The sequence below is a fragment of the Carcharodon carcharias genome, chromosome 13 (assembly GCF_017639515.1).
Source record: "Carcharodon carcharias isolate sCarCar2 chromosome 13, sCarCar2.pri, whole genome shotgun sequence".
Taxonomy (NCBI): Eukaryota; Metazoa; Chordata; class Chondrichthyes; order Lamniformes; family Lamnidae; genus Carcharodon; species Carcharodon carcharias.
In genome coordinates, this window is record NC_054479.1 from 75,356,869 (window position 1) to 75,382,459 (window position 25,591).

At 48.9% G+C, this 25,591-nt stretch overlaps 1 protein-coding gene across 1 annotated transcript in view; it reads left to right on the top strand.

Moving 5' to 3' along the window:
• The window catches only part of pik3ip1 (phosphoinositide-3-kinase interacting protein 1), a 70,808-nt gene that overhangs the window by 15,587 nt on the left and 29,630 nt on the right, over positions 1 to 25,591 (top strand). The window contains exon 4 of the mRNA XM_041201917.1: positions 11,112 to 11,309. Within this exon, the coding sequence (XP_041057851.1) occupies positions 11,112 to 11,309 (198 nt within the window). The remainder of the gene's footprint in view (positions 1 to 11,111; positions 11,310 to 25,591) is intronic.

Genomic DNA, 25,591 nt, shown 5'->3' on the forward strand with positions numbered 1-25,591 from the left:
GCCTTTGGTCCTTTTGCCATTCACCCTAAATTTGTGTCTTCTGGTTCTCAACCATTCGGCCCATCCAGTCCATACCAGATTTCCACGGAACAATCCAGTTAGCCCCACTCCTCCACTCGATCCACAAAGTCCTGCAAGCTTATTTCCTTCAAGCGTCCTTCCAATTTCCTTTTGAAGTTATTGACCATTTCTGCTTATACCACCCTTGTGGGCAGCGAGTTCCATTATTTCTGGTCACTGTGTAGAAAAGATCCTCCTCATATACCCCCTGCATCACTTGCTCAGAACCATCAATCTGCGTTCTCTAGTCCTTGTACCATCAGCTAATGGGAAGAGTTTTTCCTTTGTTAACCTTATCCAAACCTGTCATAATCCAAAATGAATTTAGTGAATCTTTTATGCAATCTGTTGAAGTCTGAAATATTTTCTTCCATAGAATGACCATATATTTTCTAAAATATATCAAACGATTGCTGGGGGGCAGAGGGGGTTCACAAAATGATATGAAAGTGCTTAACTGAGATGGGTTGGACTTGCCCAGGCTGCAGTGGTCAAAAGTAAGTGAAGGAGCAAGTTTGGAAGCAGTGAAGTGGGAGTGGAGTGCAGTTGCCACATGGGATGGCTGTTTTGCTTAGGAGGGGAACATGCATGGAGGAATGCTGTGCACAGCACAAAGATTGAGGAGGAAAGATTGAAAGATGGAGGAACCTCAGTCCCTGGTTTTGTTGAACAGGTATGAGGTGCTTGCTACCTGTGTGGATGAGGAGAAGGACTACAAGGTGGATGAAGAGAAGGACTACAAGGTGGATGAAGAGAAGGACTACAAGGTGGATGAGGAGAAGGACTACAAGGTGGATGAGGAGAAGGACTACAAGGTGGATGAGGAGAAGGACTACAAGGTGGATGAGGAGAAGGACTACAAGGTGGATGAGGAGAAGGACTACAAGGTGGAAGAGGAGAAGGACTACAAGGTGGAAGAGGAGAAGGACTACAAGGTGGAAGAGGAGAAGGACTACAAGGTGGAAGAGGAGAAGGACTACAAGGTGGAAGAGGAGAAGGACTACAAGGTGGATGAGTGGACTGATCATGGTGAAGGATGTCATTCAAATGGGTGGAGGGAAGGAGAATGTGATAGTGAGGCAGTATAGTCAGGGGGACAGATACTGTTCTCTACAGCTGTGTTGCCTGCCCAGTGTCAGGGTTAAGGACATCTCCTCATGGCTGGAGAGGAACTTGGAGGGGGAGGACCCAGTTGCCGTGGTCCACATTGGAACCAATGACATAGGGAGAATCAGAATGATGCTCTCCTAAGAGAATTTGAGGAATTAGGGTCCAAATTAAAATGCAGAGCATCAAAGGTAATTTCTGGATTGTCACCTGAGCTGTGTGCCAATAGACAAAGGGTTAAACAGATTAGAGAATAAAATGCGTGGCTCGGAGTGGTGAAGGAGGAAGGGGTTTCAATTCGTGGGGCATTCAGAAGAGTGAGCTACTTCCTCAGGATGGGCTCCACTTAAACTGTACTGGAATCAGAGTCCTGGCTAGTCATATAATTAGGGCTGTGGACAGGGTTTTAAACTAACAGGGTGGGGTGGAAGGTTTGAGTGAAGGGAGACTTAGAAATCCAAACAGAAAAAGATTGATGTATCAGAGCAGTGTAGTGATAAGGACAAAGACAAGCAGAGTGGGACAGGAAGGGGCAGAGAATGTAACAAAATATGGACACCTGAATAAGGTCAATACAAGGAATAGAAATATAAAAATGAAATTAAATGTTCTTTTTATAAATGCATGAAGCATCTGCAATAAGAGGATGAACTAGTGGCATAAACATAGATAAATGATTTAGAATAAATCGCCATTACAGAGACATAGTTACAAGGTGATCAAGGCTGGGAAATAAATATTCCAGTATACACAATATTTCTTTCAGACAGACAGAATAGCAAAGGAGGCAGGGAAGCCCTGAGAGTAAAGGCTGACATAAGGACATTAGTGAGAAAGGATCTGGCCTCTTAAGATCATGCAGTAGAATCCGTATGGGTGGAAATTAGGAATAACAAGAGTCAGAAAGCGCTGTTGAGAGTAGTTTTTAGGCCCCCAACAGTAGTTATAGTGTTGTGCATTAAACAAGAAATTATTGGAACTTGTAACAAAGGCATTGTGGGTGACTTTAATCTTCATATAAGCTGAGATAATCAAATTGGCAAGAGTGGTCTAAAAGATGAGTTTGTTGAATGTTTTTGAGACAGTTTCTTGGAGCAGTACTTAGTGGAAGCGACTAGGGGTAAGGCTGTCTTCGATCTAGTATTGTGCAATAAAGCAGGCTTAATTAATAATGTCATAATAAAAGATCCATTGGGAAATTGTGATCATAATACCATTCAGTTCCATGGTAAGTTTACAAGTGATTATCCTAATGGCAAACAAAAATCTTAAACTTTAAACAAAGCCAATTACATAGGTATGAGGGGAGAACTGGCTATGGTTGATTGGGTAAGTAGACTAAAAGGTATGGAGGAACATGAGCAGTGGGAAACACTTAAAGAAACCATTCAAAATGTTCATCAAAAATACATTCCATTGCAGACCAAAAACTCAGCAAGAAGAACACACCTGTGTCTCTGTCAGGAAGTTAAGGATAGTATTAGATTAAAAGAATATGCTTACAATGTTACAAAAAACAGTAGCAAGTCTGAGGATTGGGTGTGTTTTAGGAACTAGCAAAGGGCCACCAAAAAGTTGATTGAAAAGGGAAAAAAATGGAATATGAGAGAAAACTAGCCAGAAATATGAAACCAGATTCGAAGAGCTTTTATAAGTATGTTAAAAGAAACAGAGTTGCTAAAGTAATCATTGGCTCCTTAGAAACAGAGACAGGAGAAATTATCATACAGAATGAGGAAGTGGCCGAAGCATTGAACAAATATTTTGTGTTTATCCTCACAGTAGAAGACACAAGTTCCATACCAGAAATAGGAGGTAAAAAGAGTGAGGAAATTAGGGAAATTAATAATCAGTAGAGATAAAGTATTAGAGAAACTCGAGGGACTAAAATCCTACAAATCCCTGGGACCTGATGGCCTACACCCTAGGATTCTAAAAGAGATAGGTGCCAAGATAGTGGATGTGCTATCTATGATTTTCCAAAATCCCTTAGGTTCGGGAACAGTCCCAGGGGATTGGAAGTTGGCAACTGTTACACAGCTTTTCAAAAAAGGAGGGAGAGAGAAAACAGGAAACTATAGGCCAGTTAGCACAATATCAGTTGTTGGGAAAATGCTGAGATCTATTATTTTTATTCATATACGGGATGTGGGCGTCGCTGGCTAGAGCAGCATTTACTGCCCATCCCTCATTGCCCTTGAGAGGGTGGTGGTAGTGAGCTGTCTTCTTGAACTGCTGCAGTCCATGCGGTGTAGGTACACCCACAATGCTGTTAGTGGGATTCCAGGCTTTTCACCCAATGACAGTGAAGGAACGGCGATATATTTACAAGTCAGGATGGTGAGTGGTTTGGAGGGGAACTTCCAGATGGTGGTGTTCCCATCTATCTACTGCCCTGTCCTAGATGGTACTGGTTGTGGGTTTGGAAAGTGCAGCCTAAGGAGCCTTGGTGAGCTTCTGCAGTGTGTCCTGAAGTGGTACACACTGCTGCCACTGTTTGGTGGTGGTGGAAGAAATGAATGTGGATGTGGTGCCAGTCAAGCGGGCTGCTTTGTCCTGGATCGTGACGAGCTTCTTGAGTGTTGTTGCAGCTGCGCTCATCCAGGCAAATGGAGAGTATTCCATCACACTTCTGATTTGTGCCTTGTAGATGGTGGACAGACTGTGGGGAGTGAGTTACTTGCTGCAGGATTCCTAGCCTCTGACCTGGTCTTGTAGCCACAGTATTTATATGGCTAGTCCAGCTCAGTTTCTGGCCAATGATAACTCTCAGGACTTCGATAGTGGGGGATTCAGCAATGGTAATGCCATTGAACGTCAAGGGGCGATGGTTAGATTCACTTGTTGGAGATGGTCATTGCCTGACACTTGTGTGATGTGAATGTTACTGTTATTAAGGAAGTCTTATCAATGCACGTAAAAAAGCATAGTATGATTAGAACAAGTCAACGTGGCTTTACTAAAGGGAAATCCTGTTTGAGAAGTTGATTAGAGTTTTTCGAGGATATAACTAGTAGGGTAGATAAAGGGAAAATAGTAGATGTTGTATACCTGGATTTCCATAAGGTGCCTCACCAAAAGTTAATCAACAAGATAAGGTTTCGTGGTGGTGGTAATATATTAGCATGGATAGAGGATTGGTTAAAGGATAAGAAACAGAATGGGCATAAACAGGGCTTTTTCAAGTTGGCAGGCAGTGAATCGTGGAGTGCTGCAAGAATCAGTGCTGGGACCTCAGTTATTTACCAGCTATATTAGAAACTTAAATGAAGAGACAGAAGGCAATGTATTTAAGTTTGCTGGTCATAGCAAGCTAGGTGGAACAGTAAGCTGAAGGAAGGATACTGAGGCTGCAAAGAGCATGAATGGGCAACAAGATGGCAGATGAAGAATAATATCATGTTACAACCACATGAGGAGGGGTAAAATGACTTCCCCATTCTCCCACTCCAGGTCTGAATGTAACAGGGTTTTTGTGAGTTTAGAAAAAATGTGCTTTGCCAATACTGCTGGAGTCCCACTATGTATGCTTTCAGATGATAAAGAATTATTTGGACAGATTTCTGAGTTTAAACAAAAAACAAGATAGGTTTATTAAGGAGAATGGGGGTCTTTTATGCTCCCCAGGGGGTTGGAGTACCTGTTCCTTTTCATCCTATTTGGTTGAAATGCACATTTGTATATTGTGACTGGCAGTCCTTTTACTGATAAAAACAAAAAAACTGCGGATGCTGGAAATCCAAAACAAAAACAGAATTACCTGGAAAAACTCAGCAGGTCTCCTGCTGAGTTTTTCCAGGTAATTCTGTTTTTGTTTTAGTCCTTTTATTGTGTTAAAATTACAGTTTATTATTAAATCCAGCCATAAAAAGAGGAATTAGAAATTGTATATTTTTACAATCTTTAACAATAGGGAAATGTGAAGTTATTCGCTTCGGTCATAAGAATATTTTTTAAAAGGCGAGAAACTTGTTTGTGCAGTTCAAAAAGACTTGTGTGTGCTCAGAAAGTTAGCAAGCAGGTGCAGCAGCAATTAGGCAGGCAAATGACATGTTGGCCTTCATTTCAAGGGGGTTGGGGCACGAATAAAGTTTTGCTACATTTGTACAGGGTTTTGGTGAGACCACACTTGGAATATTGTGTGCAGTTTTGGGCTCCACATTTAAGAAAGGATATACTTGCATCGGAGATGGTACAGCGAAGGCTCACCAAATTGGTCCCTGGGATGAGGGGGTTGTCCTATAATGAGAGGCTGTGTAAATTAGGCTCATGTTAGAACAATGAGAGACGATCTTTTTGAAATCAACATATTTCGGAAGGGTGTGTGCTGAGGGATTGTTTCCACTGGTCGGGAATCTAAAACACGGGGACGCAGTCTCAGGATAAGGGGCCGATCATTTCGGACTGAGATGAGAAGATATTACTTCACTCAAAGGGTTGTGAATCTTTGGAATTCTTTACCCAAGAGGGTTGTGGATGTTCCATTGTTGGATATATTTAAGACTGGGGTAGACAGATTTTCAGTCTCAGGGAATTAAGGGATATGGGGAACTGGAGAGAAAGCAGAATTGAAGCTCAAGATCAGCCATGATCATGTTGAAAGGCAGAGTAGGCTCCATCGGCTGTGTTCAGGAGAAAGGATTTTTGTTTAAATATTTAAGTGTTACATAGATACATAAATAAAAGTCAAAGAAAAGTGACCAAAATGCAAGTTTGCCAAGGGTGCCATTTTCTCTAATGCCAGAAAGACAAAAGTAATGTGGAAAATGATTTAAGTGTGTTATTGTCAAACATCATACCAAGATGGACAGACTCTGCGGTGAGAAGTGGGCAGATCCAATTTACAGTCTAACCTTGGTGGTGGAGAATTATTGGAAAAAATTTGAGGAACAGATGAAATCTTCATTTAGAAAAGGGTGATTGACCTGGAGCATTGGCTCTGTTTTTTTTTCTGTGGGCGCTGCCTGGCCTGCTGAGTGTTTCCAGCATTCTCTGTTTTTATTTCATTTCTGAAGAGTTGGAGTAATCAAAGACAGTTAGCACAGATTAGTTGAGGGGAAGTCATGTCTGACTAACATGATTAAATGAGGATAGTTGATGAGGTGTTGTATTTGATTCAGTTTATCTGGACTTTAGCAAAGTTTTGATAAAGTCCCACATGGCAAACTGGTCACAAAAGTTAAAGCCCATGAAATGTAAAGTATACTGGCAAAGATCCAAAATAGGCTCAGAGGCAGGAAGCAAAGGATAATGGTGGATGCATGTTTTTGTGACTGGAAGGTTGTTTCCAGTGGGGTTCTACAGACTTAGTACGAGCTCCCTTGTTTTTTGTGGTATATGTCAATGAATCCAACTTGAATGGGGGAAAATGATTAGGAAGTTTGCAGATGATACAAAAATTGGCCATGTGATTATAAAGAAGAAGAAAGTTATAGACTTCAAGAAGATATCAGTGCACTAGTCAGATGGGCGGAACAGTGACAAATGGAGTCCAATCCAGAGAAGTGTGAGGTAATGCATTTGGAGAAGGCTAATAAGGCAAGGGAATGCACAATAAATAGTAAGATACTGAGAAGGTTAGAGGAACAGAGGGACCTTGATCCCTGAAACTTGCTGGCCAGGTAGATAGGCTGGTCAATAAGGCACATGGGATTCCTGCCTTTGTTAGCTGAGGCATAGAATTTAAGAGCTGGGAGGTTACACTGGAACTATATGAAACACTGGGTAGGCCACAGCAATTCTGGCATCACACTGTAGGAAAGATGTGATTGCACTACAAAGGCTATAGAGTAGATTTACAGGGATGTTACCTGGACTGGAGAATTATAGTTATGAAGAATGATTGGATAGGCTGGGATTGTTTTCTTTGGAACAGAGGAGACCAAGGGGGGACTTAATTGAAGTGTATAAAATTGAGGGGTCTAGATAGAGTGGATTAAAAAGCCCTTGTTTAAGGGGTCCATAACCAGGGGCAAAATTTATTGTACAAGGTTTAGAGGGGATCCGAGGGAAATTTTTATCACCTAGATGGTGGTGGGATCTGGAACTCTCTGCCTGAAAAGGTGATAGAGGCAATAATCCTCATAACATTGAAGAAGTACTTAGACATGCATATCAAGTGCTGTAACTTGCAAGGCTACAGACCAAAACCTAGAAGGTGGAATTAGTCTGGATGACTCCTTGTTAGCCAGTATAGACATGATAGGCTGAATGGCCTCCATCCAAGCTGTGAATTTTTGATTCTGAAGGGACTTGATGGGATAGACACTGGGAGCTTGCTTTCCTTGGTTAGTGAATCTAGAATATTGAGGCACAGTCTCAGGATAAAGGATTTAGCATTTAGCGCTGAGATGAGAAATTTATTTTCTTGGAGGGTTGTGAACCTTTGGAATTCTCCACTTCAGAGGCTCCATCATTGAAATATATTCAAGGCTTAGATAGAGACATTGGGAATGGATGAGAAAGTGGTGTTGAAGCTGAAGATCAGCCTTGGTCATATTGAATAGCAGAGCAGGCTCAAGGGGCCACATGATCTTCTACTTCTATTTATTATGCCCCTCACGTTTTGCCATCTGCAAATTTGTACACTTCACACCGAAGTTCAAGTCATATATAAAAGCAAAATACTGCAGATGCTGGAAATCTAGAACAAAAACAAAAATACCTGGAAAAACTCAGCCGGTCTGACAGCATCTGCGGAGAGGAATACAGTTAACATTTCGAGTCCGAATGACTCTTCATCAGAACTAAGGAAAAATAGAAAAGAGGTGAAAAAAAGCTGGTTTAAAGGGGGGGGGGGTGGTGGGACAGGTAGAGCTGGATAGAGGGCCAGTGATAGGTGGAGATTGCCAAAAGATGTCATAGACATAAGGACAAGGAGGTGTTGAAGGTGGTGATATTAGCTAAGAAATGTGCTAATGGGGACATTAAGGGTAGAAAGCAGGACAAACAAGAGACAGATAGCCCTATTGGGGGTGGGGTGGTGGGGGGGAAATCGAAATAGACTGAAAGGTAGAGACAAAACAATGGATGGAAATACTTTTAAAAAATAATGGAAATAGGTGGGAAAAGAAAAATATAAATTATTGGAAAAGGGGGGATCGGAAAGGGGGTGGGGATGGAGGAGAGAGTTCATGGTCTGAAGTTGTTGAACTCAATTTTCAGTCCGGAAGGCTGTAAAGTACCTATTCGGAAGATGAGGTGCTGTTCCTCCAGTTTGCATTGAGCTTTGCTGGAACATTGCAGCAGACCAAGGACGGACATGGTATGAAAGCAGGGTGGTGTGTTGAAATGGCAAACGACAGGGAGGCCTGGGTCATGCTTGCGGACAGACCGAAGGTATTCTGCAAAGCAGTCACCCAGTCTGCATTTGGTCTCTCCAGTGTAGAGGAAAGCACATTGGGAGCAGCAAATGCAGTAGACTGAATTGAGGGAAGTGCAAGTGAAATGCTGCTTCACTTGAAAGGAGTGTTTGGGCCCTTGGGCGGTGAGGAGGGGGGAAGTAAAGGGGCAGGTGTTACACCTTCTGTGGTTGCATGGGAAGGTACCATTGGAGGAGGTTGAGGTGTAGGGGGTGATGGAAGAGTGGACCAGGGTGTCCCGGAGGGAACGATCCCTGTAGATCAAGCACAATGCCCTCAATTATTATCTCATGAAAAAAACTCAATCAAGTTATTAAATGCGGTTTACCTTTAACAAACCTGTGTTGATTTTCCCTAATTAATTAATTGTTGTTTCTCAAAGCTTCCCCGCCATGGAGGTTAAACTGACTGGCCTGTAGTTGCTAGGTTTATCTTTACACCCTATTTTTTTCAAGAAGGGTGTTACATTTGCAATTCTCCAGGCCTCAGGCACCACCTCCAGAATCTGTGGAAGATTGGAAGGTTATAGCCAGTACTTCCACAATTTCCACTCTCACTTCCCTTAGTATCCTAGGGTGCACTCCATTGGGGCTTGGTAACTTACTGACTTTAAGTGTGGCCAGCCTTTCTAGAACCATAGAACACTACAGCACAGAAAACAGGCCATTCGGCCCTTCTAGTCTGTGCCGAAATATTATTCCGCTAATCCCATTGACCTGCACCCAGTCCATAACCCTCCAGACCCCTCCCATCCATGTATCTATCCAATTTATTCTTAAAACTTAAGAGTGAGCCCGCATTTACCACATCAGATGGCAGCTCGTTCCACACTCTCACCACTCTGAGTGAAGAAGTTGCCCCCAATGTTCCCCCTAAACCTTTCCCCTAAAGCCATGTCCTCTCATGTTTATCTCTCCTAATCTAAGTGGAAAGAGCCTACTCGCATTTACTCTGTCTATACCCCTCATAATTTTGTAAACTTCTATCAAATCTCCCCTCATCCTTCTACGCTCCAAGAAATAAAATCCTAACCTGTTTAATCTTTCCCTGTAACTCAACTCCTTAAGACCCGGCAACATCCTAGTAAATTCTAATACCACCTCTTTGTTCTTATAGCCTACTCAGTATCTCAACTACCTTTTCATTGTCACTTTGGCAGTATCTCCTTCCATGCCGAATACACATTTAGTACCTCAGCCATATCATTTTTGGTCCCTCATCAGTTCCTTTATTACCTGTCCACTGTTAGAAAGCCTACTGAAGACTTTTGGATTTCCTTTCATGTTAGCTATCAGTCTATTCTCACACTCTCTCTCTTAGCCCCTCTTTATTCCTTCAAGTGAAATGAGGGCCGTATATCCAAGTTTGCTGACAACACTCAGGTGGCACAGTAAGTAGTGTAGATGGGAGCAGAAAGTTGCAAAGGAACATTGGTACATTAAGTAAGTGGGCAAAACTGGCAGATGGAGTTCAATGTGAGGAAGTGAGAGATAGTCCACTTTGGACCTAAGAAAGAGATCAAAGTATTTTCTAAATGGTGAGAAAGTGCAGCGGGGAGGTTTAGAAGTCCATGTACAGAAATCACTAAAAACTAGTGGACAGGTCCAAAATAATGATTAAAACGGCTAAAGGAACTTTTATTTCAGGAGGGTTGCAATACAAAAGGGTGGATGTTATGCTTCAGTTATATTGCACTCTGGTTTAGTCCACACCTGGAGTTCCATGTTCAGCTGTGGGCCCTGAACCTCAGGAAGGATATATTGGCCTTGGAGAGTGTGCAGTGTAGATTCACTGTGTAGAACCTTACTGGGATTAAACTATGGAGATGGGCTGCATACACTAAGTTTGTATTCCCTTGAAGTTATAAGATTAATGGGTGATCTGATTGAGATGATTAAGATGATTAAAAGATTTGATAGAGCATATATTTCCTTTGGTGGGATAGTCCTGTGCAAGGGGGCATAATCTTTAAATTAGAACTACATTGTTCAGGGTGATGTCAGAGCACTTCTTTACACACACACACACACACACTAGTGAATATGTAGAACCCTTTCCCAAAAAAAGCTGTTGAGTCTGGGGGTCAATTGAAAATTTCAGTACTGAGATTGATGGTTTTTATTAGGCAAGAGTATTTAAGTGCTGCAGAACCAAGATGGGTGGATAGAGCTGTCATACAAATCAACCTTGATTAAATTGAATGGTGGAGCAGGCTTGAGGGCCTGAACTCCTGTTCCTATGTTCCCATGTTCTCCTTCTCACCCTGACCCTAGTTTCCATCTAATGACCCCTGCTCGACCATGAAGCTGGGACAAGAAAGCCTAAGATGCATCCCTAACCCCATAGTCCTGTCAACACTCATGGTTTAAACCCAAACATGAAGAGTAGCTGCAACTGTGCTGCAGATCAGATCAATACTCCTTTAACAATAGTGAACAGTAATGGTTCCAGTCAGCATGGTCATTGCCCCAGGTGAGTTTTGCTTTATGGTGTTGATGTTTATAAGGTTTTCCCAATGTATAGATGGTACTTTACTCTCTGCTCCTTGATCATTTAGTTTCCTCTCTCGTCTTTTTTCACTAGGTACTTCTCTGAATGAAGATCTTAATCCCACAACAGCGGAGCTGGAAACAGCAAATATTGAATTGAGTGCAGGTCAGATTGATGATCAAGTTATATCAGTGCCGTCCAAGAATGCTGATACTGTGAAGCAACCAGACATTGGAATGAGGCAGCCTGTGAGGCAAACTGCTAAACAGAAGAAGGATCTTGGAATTTTAGGTATAATTCTTGAGATCTGGGGAATTACTGAGTTGTGTGTGTGTACAGTAGTGTGTGTGTGTACAGTAGTGTGTGTGTGTGTATACAGTGTCTCTGGTTGTAGCCAGTGTGCAGTGATACAGTACACAATGTGAAGCCACAATCATAGAATTATAGAAAATGACAGCATAGGAGGCCATTCAGCTCTTTGTGCCTGTGTTGTATTTCTTACATAGACCAGCCACCACCCTTAACTCCCCTCTAATCCTTCTGCCAATTAATTTAAATCTGTTTAAATCTATACCCCCTGGTTATTGACCTCTGATAGGGGAAGTAGGTCCTTCTTATCCATTCTGTCTAGGTCCCTTATAACTTTAAACACCTTACCTGTTCCAAAGAAAACAATCCCGTCCTATCCAACCTTTCCTCATAATTAAAAGTCTTTATGCCTGGCAACAACCTCTGTAAATATCTTCTGTTCCCTTTTTAGTTCAATCACAGAATCCTGTAATGTGTTGATCAGACCTTGTCTGCAGTACCCTAGTTGCAGTCTAGCTAGTGTTTTATACAGTTCTAGCATAATCTGCCAGCTCTTATACTTTATGCCTAGGCCATAGAAGAAAATTATGCTATATGCCGTCTTAACCACCTTTCTACCTTTCTGCTCCCTTCAGGGATCGGTGGGCAAACACACCAAGGGCCCTTTATTCCTCTACACTTCTCAGTATTATGCTATTTATTTTGTATTCCCTTGCCTTGTTTGTTCTCCCTAAATGCATTTCCTCAGACTTCTGTGGATTGAATTTCATTTGCCACTTCTCTATCCACCTGACCAGTCCATTGATATCCAATACCACAGTCAGCGTGCATAGGGCTGTGATACTCTTGGCACGCACGGAGAATATATCAGTATGCAACCAATGTTCAGTGTCAGGGCACAGGTCATGGTGCCGGGCTGCCAGCAGCTTCGGGCATGGTATCAATTTGCAGAGTGTACAGTAGATGTAAAGTATGAGAAGTGTTCCTCTCCATCTCGGATCTCCGTTAAGTGGTATCCTCTGTGACCCAGGCAATGACGATTGAGATCGTTTAACTGCACAAACAATGTATCTTTCTCCAGGTCAGGGCCAATGTTGTACTTTTCATAATTAATCAACAAGATTAGAAATCATTTGTTAATATTCATCAAATTAACAAAGATAACCATGAGGATGAGTTAATAGGGCGTATTTGGGACAGTTTTTTGTGGAACCAGCCAGGGGATGGGTTACTTTAGAACTGACTATGTGTAACGAGACAGGTTAATTAATGTCATAGTAAAGGATCCTCTAGGGAAGTGATCATAACATAACACAATTTCACGTTCAATTTAAGGGTGAGAAACAAGACTTAAAGAAAGCAAGTACTACTAATTTAACATTATATTTTGTAGACACTTATAATTTAAACCTGAAAATTTAAGCAGGACTATTCTATTTTTATTACCTCACAAGAATTGCCCTATAGTTTACAGGATCTAGAGGGTTCCTTCACTTTTCCTGGGACCAAACCAAGGTGAGCCACAGTTCTTCAGAATTCACTTTAATCTCTGTGTTCCTGCTGTTCTCTGAGGTATGGGTTTTCTCGGGTTCTTTCACTAACATTCGGCTAGGGCGACCCCTGAGGCACCTCAGGGTTGTGGATATACCAGCTGAAACATGGGCTGACTGTTTTCTTGCCCAGTGACTCCAAAATCAATTAACGCCCTTGGTTTCTGATAGCCCTTTGCTACAGGTCTACAATTCCTGGCAGCTTTCTCTCCCTGCTTCTCAAAGCTGTTCTCAGGCACCAACTACCTGCTTCTGTGATAAATCACAGGTAAAACCCAAAACTAAGAAAACCACCTCCCTTCAAACTATCCCCACGATGACACCACATCCCTACGATGTCTGGATAAAGATCCAAATTCCTCATACCCATTCCTAAACATTCCCTTTGTTCTGGGAAACCATATGAATAACTTGTGTGAATAATTTAAATCCCTTATGAAGACAACTGCAGACATCTCGTCTCCACCCGTTGTTTAACTTCCAACTTTGACCTTGTTAAATAAAAACAGGCCATCCTTTGAATTACAATTACTTTAGGTCTGTTTACCAGCCTCCCACTGGGGGATTTCATTTATTCTACAATTTAAAAACTGCAATCCCCGAACGAAAAGTTTTGTTCCTGAAACACATGATTCATGAAATTACCTTTTCACAACACTGCTTGATCCAGTTCAGTTTCTTATCAATGGCAACCCCCAGGTGTTAATGGTAGGGTTTCAGTGATGGTGATGCTGTTGAATGTCATGGGGAGGTGGTTATATTCTCTCTTGTTGAAGATGGGTCATTGTGTGGTTGTCATCACTTATCAGCCAAAGCCTAAACATTGTTCAGGTCTTACTGTATGCGTGCAGGGTTTGCTTCAGTATCTGAGGAGTCATGAATGGTGCTGAATGTTGTGCAATCATCAGCGAACATCCCCACTTCTGACCTTTCGAGGGAGGGAGTGTCATTGATGAAGCAGCTGAAGATGGTTGGGCCTAGGACACAACCCTGAGGAACTCCTGCAGTGATGTCCTGGAACTGAGATGATTATATTGCAAGAACCACAACTATCTTCTTTTGTGCTAGGCATGGTTCTATCCGGTGGAGAGATTTCTCCCTGATTCCAATTCACTTAAATTTTGCTATGGCTTCTTGATGCCACACTTGGTCAAATGCTGCCCATCACCTTTGCTGTCTCCAGTGCCTTCAGCTGATTCTTGATAACATGAAAACTGAATCGAATTGGCTAAATTTATAGGTATTCAGGCTAAACTAATTTTTATGTATGCCTGTTGTTGCTCTTGGCTGAAGACTGGTGTCTGTGATGTTGGGGATCTCAGGAGGAGAGCGAGATCGATCATTGTCTTGGCAATTCTGGCTAAAGATGGCTGCAAATGTTTCAGCTTTGTCTTTTGGACTGATGCACTGGGCTCCCCCATCATTGAGGATGGCGATATTTGTGGATCTACCTCCTCTCAATAATTGCCCACCATCATTGATGACTGGGTGTGGCAGGATTGTAGGTCTTGATCTGAACAGGATTGCTTTGCCATATCTATTACATGCTGCTTCCATTCTGTAGCATGCATGCAGTCCTGTGCTGTGGCTTCACCAGGTTGGCACCTCACTTTTAGGTATGCCTGGTGGTGCTCTTGGCATGCCCCTCTACACTTCTGACAAAATTATGGTTGACCCCTTGGCATGATGGTAATGGTAGAATGAGGAATATGCCAGGCTATGAAGTTAAAGATTGTGGCTGAATACAATTCTGTTGCTGCTGACGGCCCACAGGGCCTCATTGATGCTAGATTTATTCTGAATCTGTCTCACTTTGCACAGTGGTAGTGTGACACAGCTGAGAAAGTGTGTGTGGAACAATAGCAAGCTGACTGAAAACACCAAACTGGGAGTCTACAATCCTGCATCCTCAGCACACTAATCTACAGTGGTGAGACCTGGACAACATATGCTTGGCAGGAGACAGCTGAACAGTTTCCACCTTTGCTTGCTCATGTATCCTTGGCATCTCTTGGCAGGACAACGTCACTAACCCAGAGGCCCTGGAGCGTGTTAATTCCAAGAGCATGCACTCATTGCTAAGCCAACAACACCTGCGCTGGTTCGGCCATGTTCAGATGGATACCAGCCGTTTACTCAGAGACCCTCTATACGGTGAACTGGCCACTGGATCATGCTCTAGGAAGGCATCCAAACCTCCACTACAAGGATACCTGCAAGCAAGATATGAAAATGGCAGGCATTGATAATTCCAATAATTGTATGTTGAGGAAGAATAAGTCCGAAGCCAGCCAGTACCTTTTAAAAAACGGGTCTATTTCCAAGACAGCAAAGTAAAATCTCAGACTCTCCCAGTTCCTCCCGGACACCAGTAGTTACAATTTGAAACCATTGAACTCTTGATAATCTTTTAAATGAAAACAATTAAACCAAATCAACAAAATTGGGATAAATCAGGCGCAGCCCCTAATTCAGGTCAGCTGTAAAACCAAGGACAAAAATTTAAAGGAACCTTACAAACTTTAAATCAAAATGTGATTAAAGGGGTCAACAAAACACCCCAGTCCCCGCGGTGCCCACCGAGCACGGAAGGCCTCGAGAGCGCCAGCAGACACCGCGTGCTCCCTCTCCAGGGACATCCGGCAGCGAACGTAGCCGCGGAAGAGGGACAAACAATTGGGCGGGACTCCCCCGTTAATCGCCCGCTGCCTGGACCTGTTAATGGCCAACTTGGCCAGGCCCAGGAGCAGGTTCACGAGGAGGTCCTCCTCCTTCCCGACCCCCTTCCGCACCGGGTGCCCATAGATCAGGAGCATGGGGCTGAAGTGCAAACAAAACATTAATAAAAGGTTTTTCAAATAACTAAAAAGGGAGTGCAGCCTACAACACCCTATGTATACATGGTCCACGGACTCCATAAGACCGCAAAAAGGGCACGTGTCCTGAGAGTCCGTGAACCTATGCATCCTCTTATTATACGGGACTGCTGCATGCAACACCCTCCAACCCAGGTCCCCGATAGAAAGGGGGAGGACACCTCCGTAGAGGGCCTCCCATCGGGGGCCTCCACCGCCGGACGGCAACAAGGCACGCCAGGGTGTGTCCAGGCGGCGGACAAGGGCGAGAAAATGGAAGGTGTGCAGCAGCAGTCCATACAAAAAGCCCCTCTTTGCCGTGCCAAAAGGCACGGAGGGCATGTCCCCGAGGCGGCTCATATTGCGGGGCACCAGGACCCAAGGGAGGGTTCGGGGCTTGGGGCCAATGTGGAATTCTGTCCGAACAGGGGATAAAATGGAGCAATTCCTGTAACCCTTTCGAGTACAAACACGTTTCCATCTGTTTCAGATGAAGTTACATTGTTTCATAGTTTGTCATTAGGAGATTTGAACTCTTGATAATCTTTTAAATGAAAACCAAATCAACAAAATTGGGATAAATCAGGCACAGCCCCTAATTCAGGTCAGCTGTAAAACCAAGAACAAAGTTTAAAGGAAACTTACAAACTTTAGATCAAAATGTGATTAAAGGGGTCAACAAAACACCCCAGTCCCCGCGGTGCCCACCGAGCACGGAAGGCCTCAAGAGTGCCAGCAGACACCACGTGCTCCTTCTCCAGGGACATCCGGCAGCGAACGTAGCAGCGGAAGAGGGACAAACAATCGGGCGGGACTCCCCCGTCGATCGCCCGCTGCCTTGGACCTGTTAATGGCCAACTTGGCCAGGCCCAGGAGCAGGTTCACGAGGAGGTCCTCCTCCTTCCCGACCCCCTTCCGCACCGGGTGCCCATAGATCAGGAGCGTGGGGCTGAAGTGCAAACAAAACATCAATAAAAGGTTTTTCAAATAACTAAAAAGGGAGTGCAGTCTACAACACCCTATGTATACATGGTCCACGGACTCCACAAGACCGCAAAAAGGGCACGTGTCCTGAGAGTCCGTGAACCTATGCATCCTCTTATTATAAGGGACTGCTGCACGCAACACCCTCCAACCCAGGTCCCCGATAGAAAGGGGGAGGACACCTCCGTAGAGGGCCTCCCATCGGGGGCCTCCACCGCCGGACGGCAACAAGGCACGCCAGGGCGTATCCGGTCGATGGACAAGGGCGAGAAAATGGAAGGTGTGCAGCAGCAGTCCGTACAAAAAGCCCCTCTTTGCCGTGCCAAAAGGCACAGAGGGCATGTCCCCGAGGCGGCTCATATTGCGGGGCACCAGCACCCGAGGGAGGGTTCGGGGCTTGGTACCAATGTGGAATTCTGTCCGAACAGGGGAACGCTCAGACGGAAGACCACCGCGCACCTGGGCCACCTCAAGACCCAAAATAACGTCGGGTCCGAGCACGACCGTTCTCAGGTCTTGGATGGCATCGGCTGCGACCTGGACACTCACAGACGCGCGTCGCGCCAACTCCTGCGGGAGCATCCAGCCCAGATCTCCGCCACCCAGCACGTCCCCGATCCTGGTCACCCCTGCGGCCACAGCCCTCCTCTCCGCCAACCACTGAAAAGGACGGAGGGGCGGATTCCTGAGCAGCGGCTCTCTGACGATAGCCGCTACTCCTGACGGGGGAGAGCTGCGTCGCGAGGCGACCACTTTCCAGACTTTGATCAGGTCCTGGTAAAAGACGGGCAACGCCTGCAAGGAGCCACCGAGGCCCAGCTGTTCTATAAACAGGAGCTGCACGTCACAATTCAGGCCGTGCACCTGACGGAAGAAATACGTCATCAGGGCACACCATCTAGGAGGAGGCTCGACGTAGAGGTATCGCTGCAGGGTCTGAAGGCGGAAAGTCGCCACCTGTGTGCATAGGCACACTAGCGCCTGACCACCCTCCCTAAGCGGGAGACTCAGAACCTCAGCAGCGACCAGTGCAATCTTTTGTCCCAGAAGAAGTCGACTAACAATCTCTGGATTCTTGTGACAAAGTCCGGGGGAGGGGTCAATGTGACCAGCCGATACCACAACATGGCGGCGATCAGCTGGTTTATGACCAGAACTCGACCTCGGTAAGATAGCACCCGGAGCAGTCCTGTCCAGCGCCGCAGGCGAGCGGTGACTTTCGTCTCCAGTTCCTGCCAGTTTGCCGGCCAGGATTCCTCAGCGGGGCAGAAATGGACCCCCAGGTGGAGGAGGCTGGTCCTGCTCCAGGTGAAAGGCCTGAGCTCCTCGGGTAGGGGATCCATCTGCCACTGACCGACCAGGAGTCCAGAACATTTACCCCAGTTGATCCTGGCAGAAGAAGCGGCAGAGTAGACCTTCTGGCACTCGCGCATCCTCCGCAGGTCAGCCGGGTCACTAAACATAAGGAGCACGTCATCGGCGTAAGCCGAAAGGACCACCCCGATGCCCGGCCCGCGCAGAACCAATCCCGACAACCTCCTCCGCAAGAGGCGCAGGAAAGGCTCCACGCAAATAGAATACAACTGGCCAGACGGGGGCAGCCCTGACGTACCCCTCTCCCAAAGCGAAGGGGCGCCGTCAGGGACCCGTTAACCTTCACTAGACACTCCGCGGCGGTGTACAGAAGTCGGATCCGGGCGACAAAATGCGTCCCGAACCCGAAAGCTCGCAGAGTTCCGAGTAAGTATTCGTGATCCACCCTGTCGAACGCCTTCTCCTGATCGAGAGACAGGAAGGCGCTCTACAGACCAGCCCTCTGGGAATGGTGGATGATGTCCCGGACCAGATGGATGTTATCATAAATGGTTCGGTCCGGGACGGTGTAGGACTGGTCAGGGTGGATCATGTGGTCCAGCACGGTGCCGAGCCGAGAAGACATGGCTCGGGCGAAGATTTTGTAGTCCGTGCTGAGGAGGTAGACCGGGCGCCAGTTTTTAAGAAGGCGGAGATCCCCCTTCTTCGGCAGCAGGGCAATTACGGCCCTGCGCCACGAAAGGGGCATCTCCCCGGTAGCAATGCTCTCCCCCAGGACCCCCGCGAAGTCGCTCCCCAAGATGTCCCAGAACGCCCTGAAGAACTCCACGGTCAGCCCGTCTAGTCCCGGGGTTTTGCCCCTAGAAAGACCGTCGAGTGCGCCGGCCAGCCCCCCCAGACTTATAGGGGAGTCAAGCTTTCCGGCGCACTCCGGGCCGACCTGCGGCAGGTCCTCCCACAAAACTCTGCAAGCTTCCTCACTGGACGGATCCGGAGAGAACAGGGCAGTGTAGTAATCTCGGGCAATGGCCCTGATGCCCTCCGGATCCGAGACAAGGGATCCGTCGTCGGCCAGCAGCGTAAAGAGCTGCTTACGGACCCCGTGCCTTTTTTCCAGTGCGTAGAAGAAGGGAGAGCCACGGTCCATCTCCTTAAGGAAACAGATCCGCGACCTCACGAACGCGCCCCGAGACCCGACCAGTTGCAGGTCCCGCAGCGCGCCCTTCTTCTCATCGTACACCGACCGCAGGGCCGGGTCCGCGTTGGGTTACGGAGACGTGCCTCCAGGTCGAGCACCTCCTTCTCCAACTCCTCGACCCTGGATTTGCGTCTCCTTGTCGACCCCTTCGCGTACTCTTGACAGAAAACTCGGACGTGAGTCTTGCCCACGTCCCACCATAGCCTCAAGGAGGGGAAGCCTCCCCGCTTCCTTCTCCAGCCGGCCCAGAAGCGACGGAACGAGTCCAGGAACCGCTGGTCTTCCAACAACAGGTTATTAAAATGCCAGTACGCGGACCCCGTCCGAGCGCAGAACGAAGTGAGCTCCGCCCACACCAGACGGTGGTCCGTGCACGGAACCTGCTGTATAGAAGCAGCCGGAACGCAGGACACGTACGCCTTCGAAACGTAAAGGCGGTCGAGTCTGGACGCTCCGACTCCAGGTGACACAAAGGTGAACACGCTGGAGTCAGGATGGAGATTTCGCCAGACGTCCACTAAGTCGAAGGACCTGACCAGGTCCCGCAACTTACTCACACCTCGCGTGCAGTGCGGGGTACCGTGACGGTCCCGGACCCCGAGGGTGCAATTGAAATCCCCCCCGAGGACGATGCACTCGCCAGCGTCGATGGAGCCGAGATGAGTGGACACTTCTTCAAAGAAGCTCGCTTGCTGCTGCGTGCCCAGGGGAGCGTACACATTCACAAAGTGAAGCACCGCCCCCCCCAGACGCACAGTCAGGTGCAGCAACCGGCCTGGCACCGGCTCCTTGACCCCCAAGATCTCCGGCTGAAAATGCGGGGCCAACAAGATAGCCACCCCGCCAGAATTGGAGGCTAGGTGACTCATGTAGACCCCCCCTCGCCACTCCAGGAGCCACGTGGCTTCGTCTCCCGGAATGGTATGGGTTTCTTGCAGGAAGCAGAACGCATACTTCCCGTCCCTGAGGACCGAGAAGTTCTGGAACCTGCGCTGTGCGGCCCTGCTGCCGCGGATGTTGAGGCTGGCTATAGTCGTCTTCATTGTCAAAGGTACATCAAACCTTCACCTTAAGTCATTAAAAAGAAGAGGACTTTTTAGTCCTTCCTCTCCTTCAGGAGCCCAGCGAGAAACGTTTGGACCCTCCGCCGCGCGTTCCTATCCAACTCAGGAGACTTGAGAGCCCCGCGAGTGGACCAGAACACCAGCGGAAAAGAATGCCACCGGTCCAAGGCCAACTGAACCCTGTCTCGGCGACCGCGATGACTCGCCAAAAAGTCCCGGAGTTCCCTTGGGGGGATGAGGGGGGAGTCAGTGGAGGGCACCAGGGGATCCACCGCCTCGCTTGAGAGCGACTCAGCATAAACTCCAGCGCTCACCACGGACACCCCGTCCTCCTCCAGGTCGTCGCCTCCAGCTTCCGACCCCTCCCCCGCATTGAGTACGGGGGCTGATTCGGAGCTGCCAGCTGGCCCCACCTGTACCTCGATCCCACCCCCAGGATCAAGGCCAGAGGGGTCCTCTCTGGTCTCCTCTAAAGGTTTTGGGTCAGAGGGCAGCGGCAGTTCTGATGCCCGCTCTCCTCCCGGCACCGGGTCGTCCGGGGAGCTCAGGACAAGCTCCTGACCTAAACATAGGACGCCCGGTGTCAAGGTTTGGGAGGGAGCGGGAAGGCCCTCCTTTTCGCCGCCACCCAATGACGCATTTATATTTTTTAAATTTTCAAAGTTGCAGTCCCCCGACGAGCCAGAAGGTACCTCAGGGGTGTTAAGTGCACTGGAGATGGACACCACCTCAAGGGAGGTGCCCTCAGTGACCCCCGAGGGGTCCTGTTCAGGGGACTGCAGCAGACTGGTAGGGGGAACAGTGGTAGGGGTAGGAGTTTCGGGTTCCCCCAGAGGGCAGGGCGAGGTTTTACTGGGTGGAGACGCCACCACCTCTTCATCAGGGGAAGGGACACGCCCAAGTTCTTCAGTTTGGGCGTCGCCCACTTCCTCCTCCGAAGCGTGACGTCTCTTCCGGGTCAGGCTGGGGGCTAGGGAGACCTCCATTTCCGAGGCCCCCTCCTCCTTGTCCAGCCCTCCCGGACACTCCACCCTCTGGGTTTTTGATGTTTGTTTCCCCGGCTCGGGGTCCCGCGTCTTTTCCCCGCCGGCCCCGGGAGCACGCGCAGGGACGACGCCGGGCCCAGCACTTGGCGCCTTAGCGCCCACGGACCCGGGAGCACACGCGGACATGACGCCGGGGCCGGATGATGTTTTTTCCCCCGAGCCGGTTTTTCCATGTGTTTGGGGGGTTTGGGGCGTTTCAGGGGCCGCCTCCAAATTTCGGGTCTTCCTCCGCGCCTTCTTACGGCGCGGGGGCTCTCCCCCCGCCTCACCGGCAGCCGAGATGGCAGCTGCTGCTGGGGTCGCTTCCCCTTGCGGGGAGGGAGATGGAGTGATGGCGGGGGGAGGAGGGGCGGTGCCAGCCGCGGCCGCTTGGGTGGGGCTCGTGGCCTTGGAGGCGGGGCAGTTCTTTCTTACGTGCCCCACCTCCTTACAGGCATGGCACCGCACACCCTCCGCGGTCCAGAAGACCCGATAGGCGGTCCCCTCAAAATTAACTGAGAAGGCCCCCTCCAGGCACTCCTCCCGGGCCAAGCGGACGAAAACTTGGCGCCGGAAGGAGTACACGTGGCGGAGGGCCGAGTCTTTGAGGCCGAGCGGGACTGGTGCAACCCCTGACCTGACCTCCCCCAGCTTATTAAGGTGGGGGAGGAGGAGCCCACATGGTATAAAGGGCGGGACATTTGAAATAACAATCTTCTGGGCGGTGGCCTCAAGGGGATCCACCGCCAGAAAAGTCCCGCCCACAGTGAGCCCCTTCTGTAGGGCGAGTTGCACCGCCCGCTCGGACCTCAAGAAAAAGATGGCCCTCCCATACATCTTTGAGGCCGCGACAATGGCTGAGGGGCCGACAACCCCAGCCATAGCCTTAACGCAGGCCTCAATAGTCATCTCAGGGTGAGCGTAGCATTTTACCCCGAGGGCCCTGGTGAGGAGACGGAATGGCGACAGGGCAGCGGGAGCAGCAGGAGCTGCAGAAGCAACCACCCCCGCATAAGTCTTTTTTATCGGCCCTGCCACCGGTGACAAAGCCGCCTCCACATTAGCCCTCGAGGGCCCGGCCACAGGAGATGTTGAACTGGCTTTAAGGCCAGAGCCACGCCCACCCTGGGAAGGATTGGCCATTTTTTTTTTTAAATTATATATATTTTTTAATATATATATATTTTTTTTTAAATATACAATGTTCCTCCCTAGGGAGGGAGGTAGTAATAACCTCCCCCTTTTGTACAGGAGAGGAGAGGAGGGAGAGGAGTGAAGGACAGGGAGGCACAGGAGGGAAAAGGGAAAAGTCCAGGTGGGTGTCTCCAGTGAAAGGTGGATGTTGGGTGGGGTGTGATGATCTTCTTGCAGGGGGAGGCGATGTCTTCACCAGCCACCGCTGGCCTTACTGGGAAAGGGCTGGGTGGGGCGGGGGGGGTAGCAGAATGGTGGTTTTAACCACACACCCCCCTCTCTTCCTTCCCCAAACCTTCCTGCAGTCTTCTTTCCTCCCCCTACAAAACACAGTCCTTTATTGCCCCCACCTTACACAAACAATAATGTTGGACACCCACCTAGGATGTTGTTTTTAGACACAGTCCTGGCCTCCTGGCCTTCCTGTCCTGTAGCAACAGAAGCTGTTCTTCTTCTCTCCCTCTCTCTCCTTTTGCTCCACACGGGCAGGTCCAGCAGCAGCAGCAAACACCTTCAAGTGCAGGTCCAGCAGCAGCAGCAAACACCCTCAAGTGCAGGTCCAGCAGCAGCAGCAAACACCCTCAAGTGCAGGGGCAGCAGCAGCACACAGCAGAAGCAACAACCCCAAAGGCAGCAGCAGAAACAGTTGAAACACTGAGGAGCAGCAACACCAACACCACACACCTTCTCTCCTCAGTATCAGGAAATCTTTTAAATGAAAACCAAATCAACAAAATTGGGATAAATCAGGCACAGCCCCTAATTCAGGTCAGCTGTAAAACCAAGAACAAAGTTTAAAGGAAACTTACAAACTTTAAATCAAAATATGATTAAAGGGGTCAACAAAACACCCCAGTCCCCGCGGTGCCCACCGAGCACGGAAGGCCTCGAGAGTGCCAGCAGACACCGCGTGCTCCTTCTCCAGGGACATCCGGCAGCGAACGTAGCCGCGGAAGAGGGACAAACAATCGGGTGGGACTCCCCCGTCGATCGCCCGCTGCCTGGACCTGTTAATGGCCAACTTGGCCAGGCCCAGGAGCAGGTTCACGAGGAGGTCCTCCTCCTTCCCGACCCCCTTCCGCACCGGGTGCCCATAGATCAGGAGCGTGGGGCTGAAGTGCAAACAAAACTTCAATAAAAGGTTTTTCAAATAACTAAAAAGGGAGTGCAGCCTACAACACCCTATGTATACATGGTCCACGGACTCCACAAGACCGCAAAAAGGGCACGTGTCCTGAGAGTCCGCGAACCAATGCATCCTCTTATAAGGGACTGCTGCATGCAACACCCTCCAACCCAGGTCTCCGATAGAAAGGGGGAGGACACCTCCGTAGAGGGCCTCCCATCGGGGGCCTCCGCCGCCGGACGGCAACAAGGCACGCCAGGGCGTGTCCGGTCGACGGACAAGGGCGAGAAAATGGAAGGTGTGCAGCAGCAGTCCGTACAAAAAGCTCCTCTTTGCCGTGCCAAAAGGCACAGAGGGCATGTCCCCGAGGCGGCTCATATTGCGGGGCGCCAGCACCCGAGGGAGGGTTCGGGGCTTGGGGCCAATGTGGAATTCCGTCCGAACAGGGGAACGCTCAGACGGAAGACCACCGCGCACCTGGGCCGCCTCAAGACCCAAAATAACGTCGGGTCCGAGCACGACCGTTCTCAGGTCTTGGATGGCATCGGCTGCGACCTGGACACTCACAGACGCGCGTCGCGCCAACTCCTGCGGGAGCATCCAGCCCAGTCCTCCGCCACCCAGCACGTCCCCGATTCTGGTCAGCCCTGCGGCCACAGCCCTCCTCTCCGCCAACCACTGAAAAGGACGGAGGGGCGGATTCCTGAGCAGCGGCTCTCTGACGATAGCCGCTACTCCTGACGGGGGAGAGCTGCGTCGCGAGGCGACCACTTTCCAGACTTTGATCAGGTCCTGGTAAAAGACGGGCAACGCCTGCAAGGAGCCACCGAGGCCCAGCTGTTCTATAAACAGGAGCTGCACGTCATAATTCAGGCCGTGCACCTGACGGAGGAAATACGTCATCAGGGCACACCATCTAGGAGGAGGCTCGACGTAGAGGTATCGCTGCAGGGTCTGAAGGCGGAAAGTCGCCACCTGTGTGCGTAGGCACACTAGCGCCTGACCACCCTCCCTAAGCGGGAGACTCAGAACCTCGGCAGCGACCCAGTGCAATCTTTTGTCCCAGAAGAAGTCGACTAACAATCTCTGGATTCTTGTGACAAAGTCCGGGGGAGGGGTCAAAGTGACCAGCCGATACCACAACATGGCGGCGATCAGCTGGTTTATGACCAGAACTCGACCTCGGTAAGATAGCACTCGGAGCAGTCCTGTCCAGCGCCGCAGGCGAGCGGTGACTTTTGTCTCCAGTTCCTGCCAGTTTGCCGGCCAGGATTCCTCAGCGGGGCAGAGATGGACCCCCAGGTAGAGGAGGCTGGTCCTGCTCCAGGTGAAAGGCCTGAGCTCCTCGGGTAGGGGATCCATCTGCCACTGACCGACCAGGAGTCCAGAACATTTACCCCAGTTGATCCTGGCAGAAGAAGCGGCAGAGTAGACCTCCTGGCACTCGCGCATCCTCCGCAGGTCAGCCGGGTCACTAAACATAAGGAGCACGTCATCGGCGTAAGCCGAAAGGACCACCCCGATGCCCGGCCCGCGCAGAACCAATCCCGACAACCTCCTCCGCAAGAGGCGCAGGAAAGGCTCCACGCAGATAGAATACAACTGGCCAGACAGGGGGCAGCCCTGACGTACCCCTCTCCCAAAGCGAAGGGGCGCCGTCAGGGACCCGTTAACCTTCACTAGACACTCCGCGGCGGTGTACAGAAGTTGGATCCAGGCGACAAAATGCGTCCCGAACCCGAAAGCTCGCAGAGTTCCGAGTAAGTATTCGTGATCCACCCTGTCGAACGCCTTCTCCTGATCGAGAGACAGGAAGGCGCTCGACAGACCAGCCCTCTGGGAATGGTGGATGATGTCCCGGACCAGATGGATGTTATCATAAATGGTTCGGTCCGGGACGGTGTAGGACTGGTCAGGGTGGATCATGTGGTCCAGCACGGTGCCGAGCCGAGAA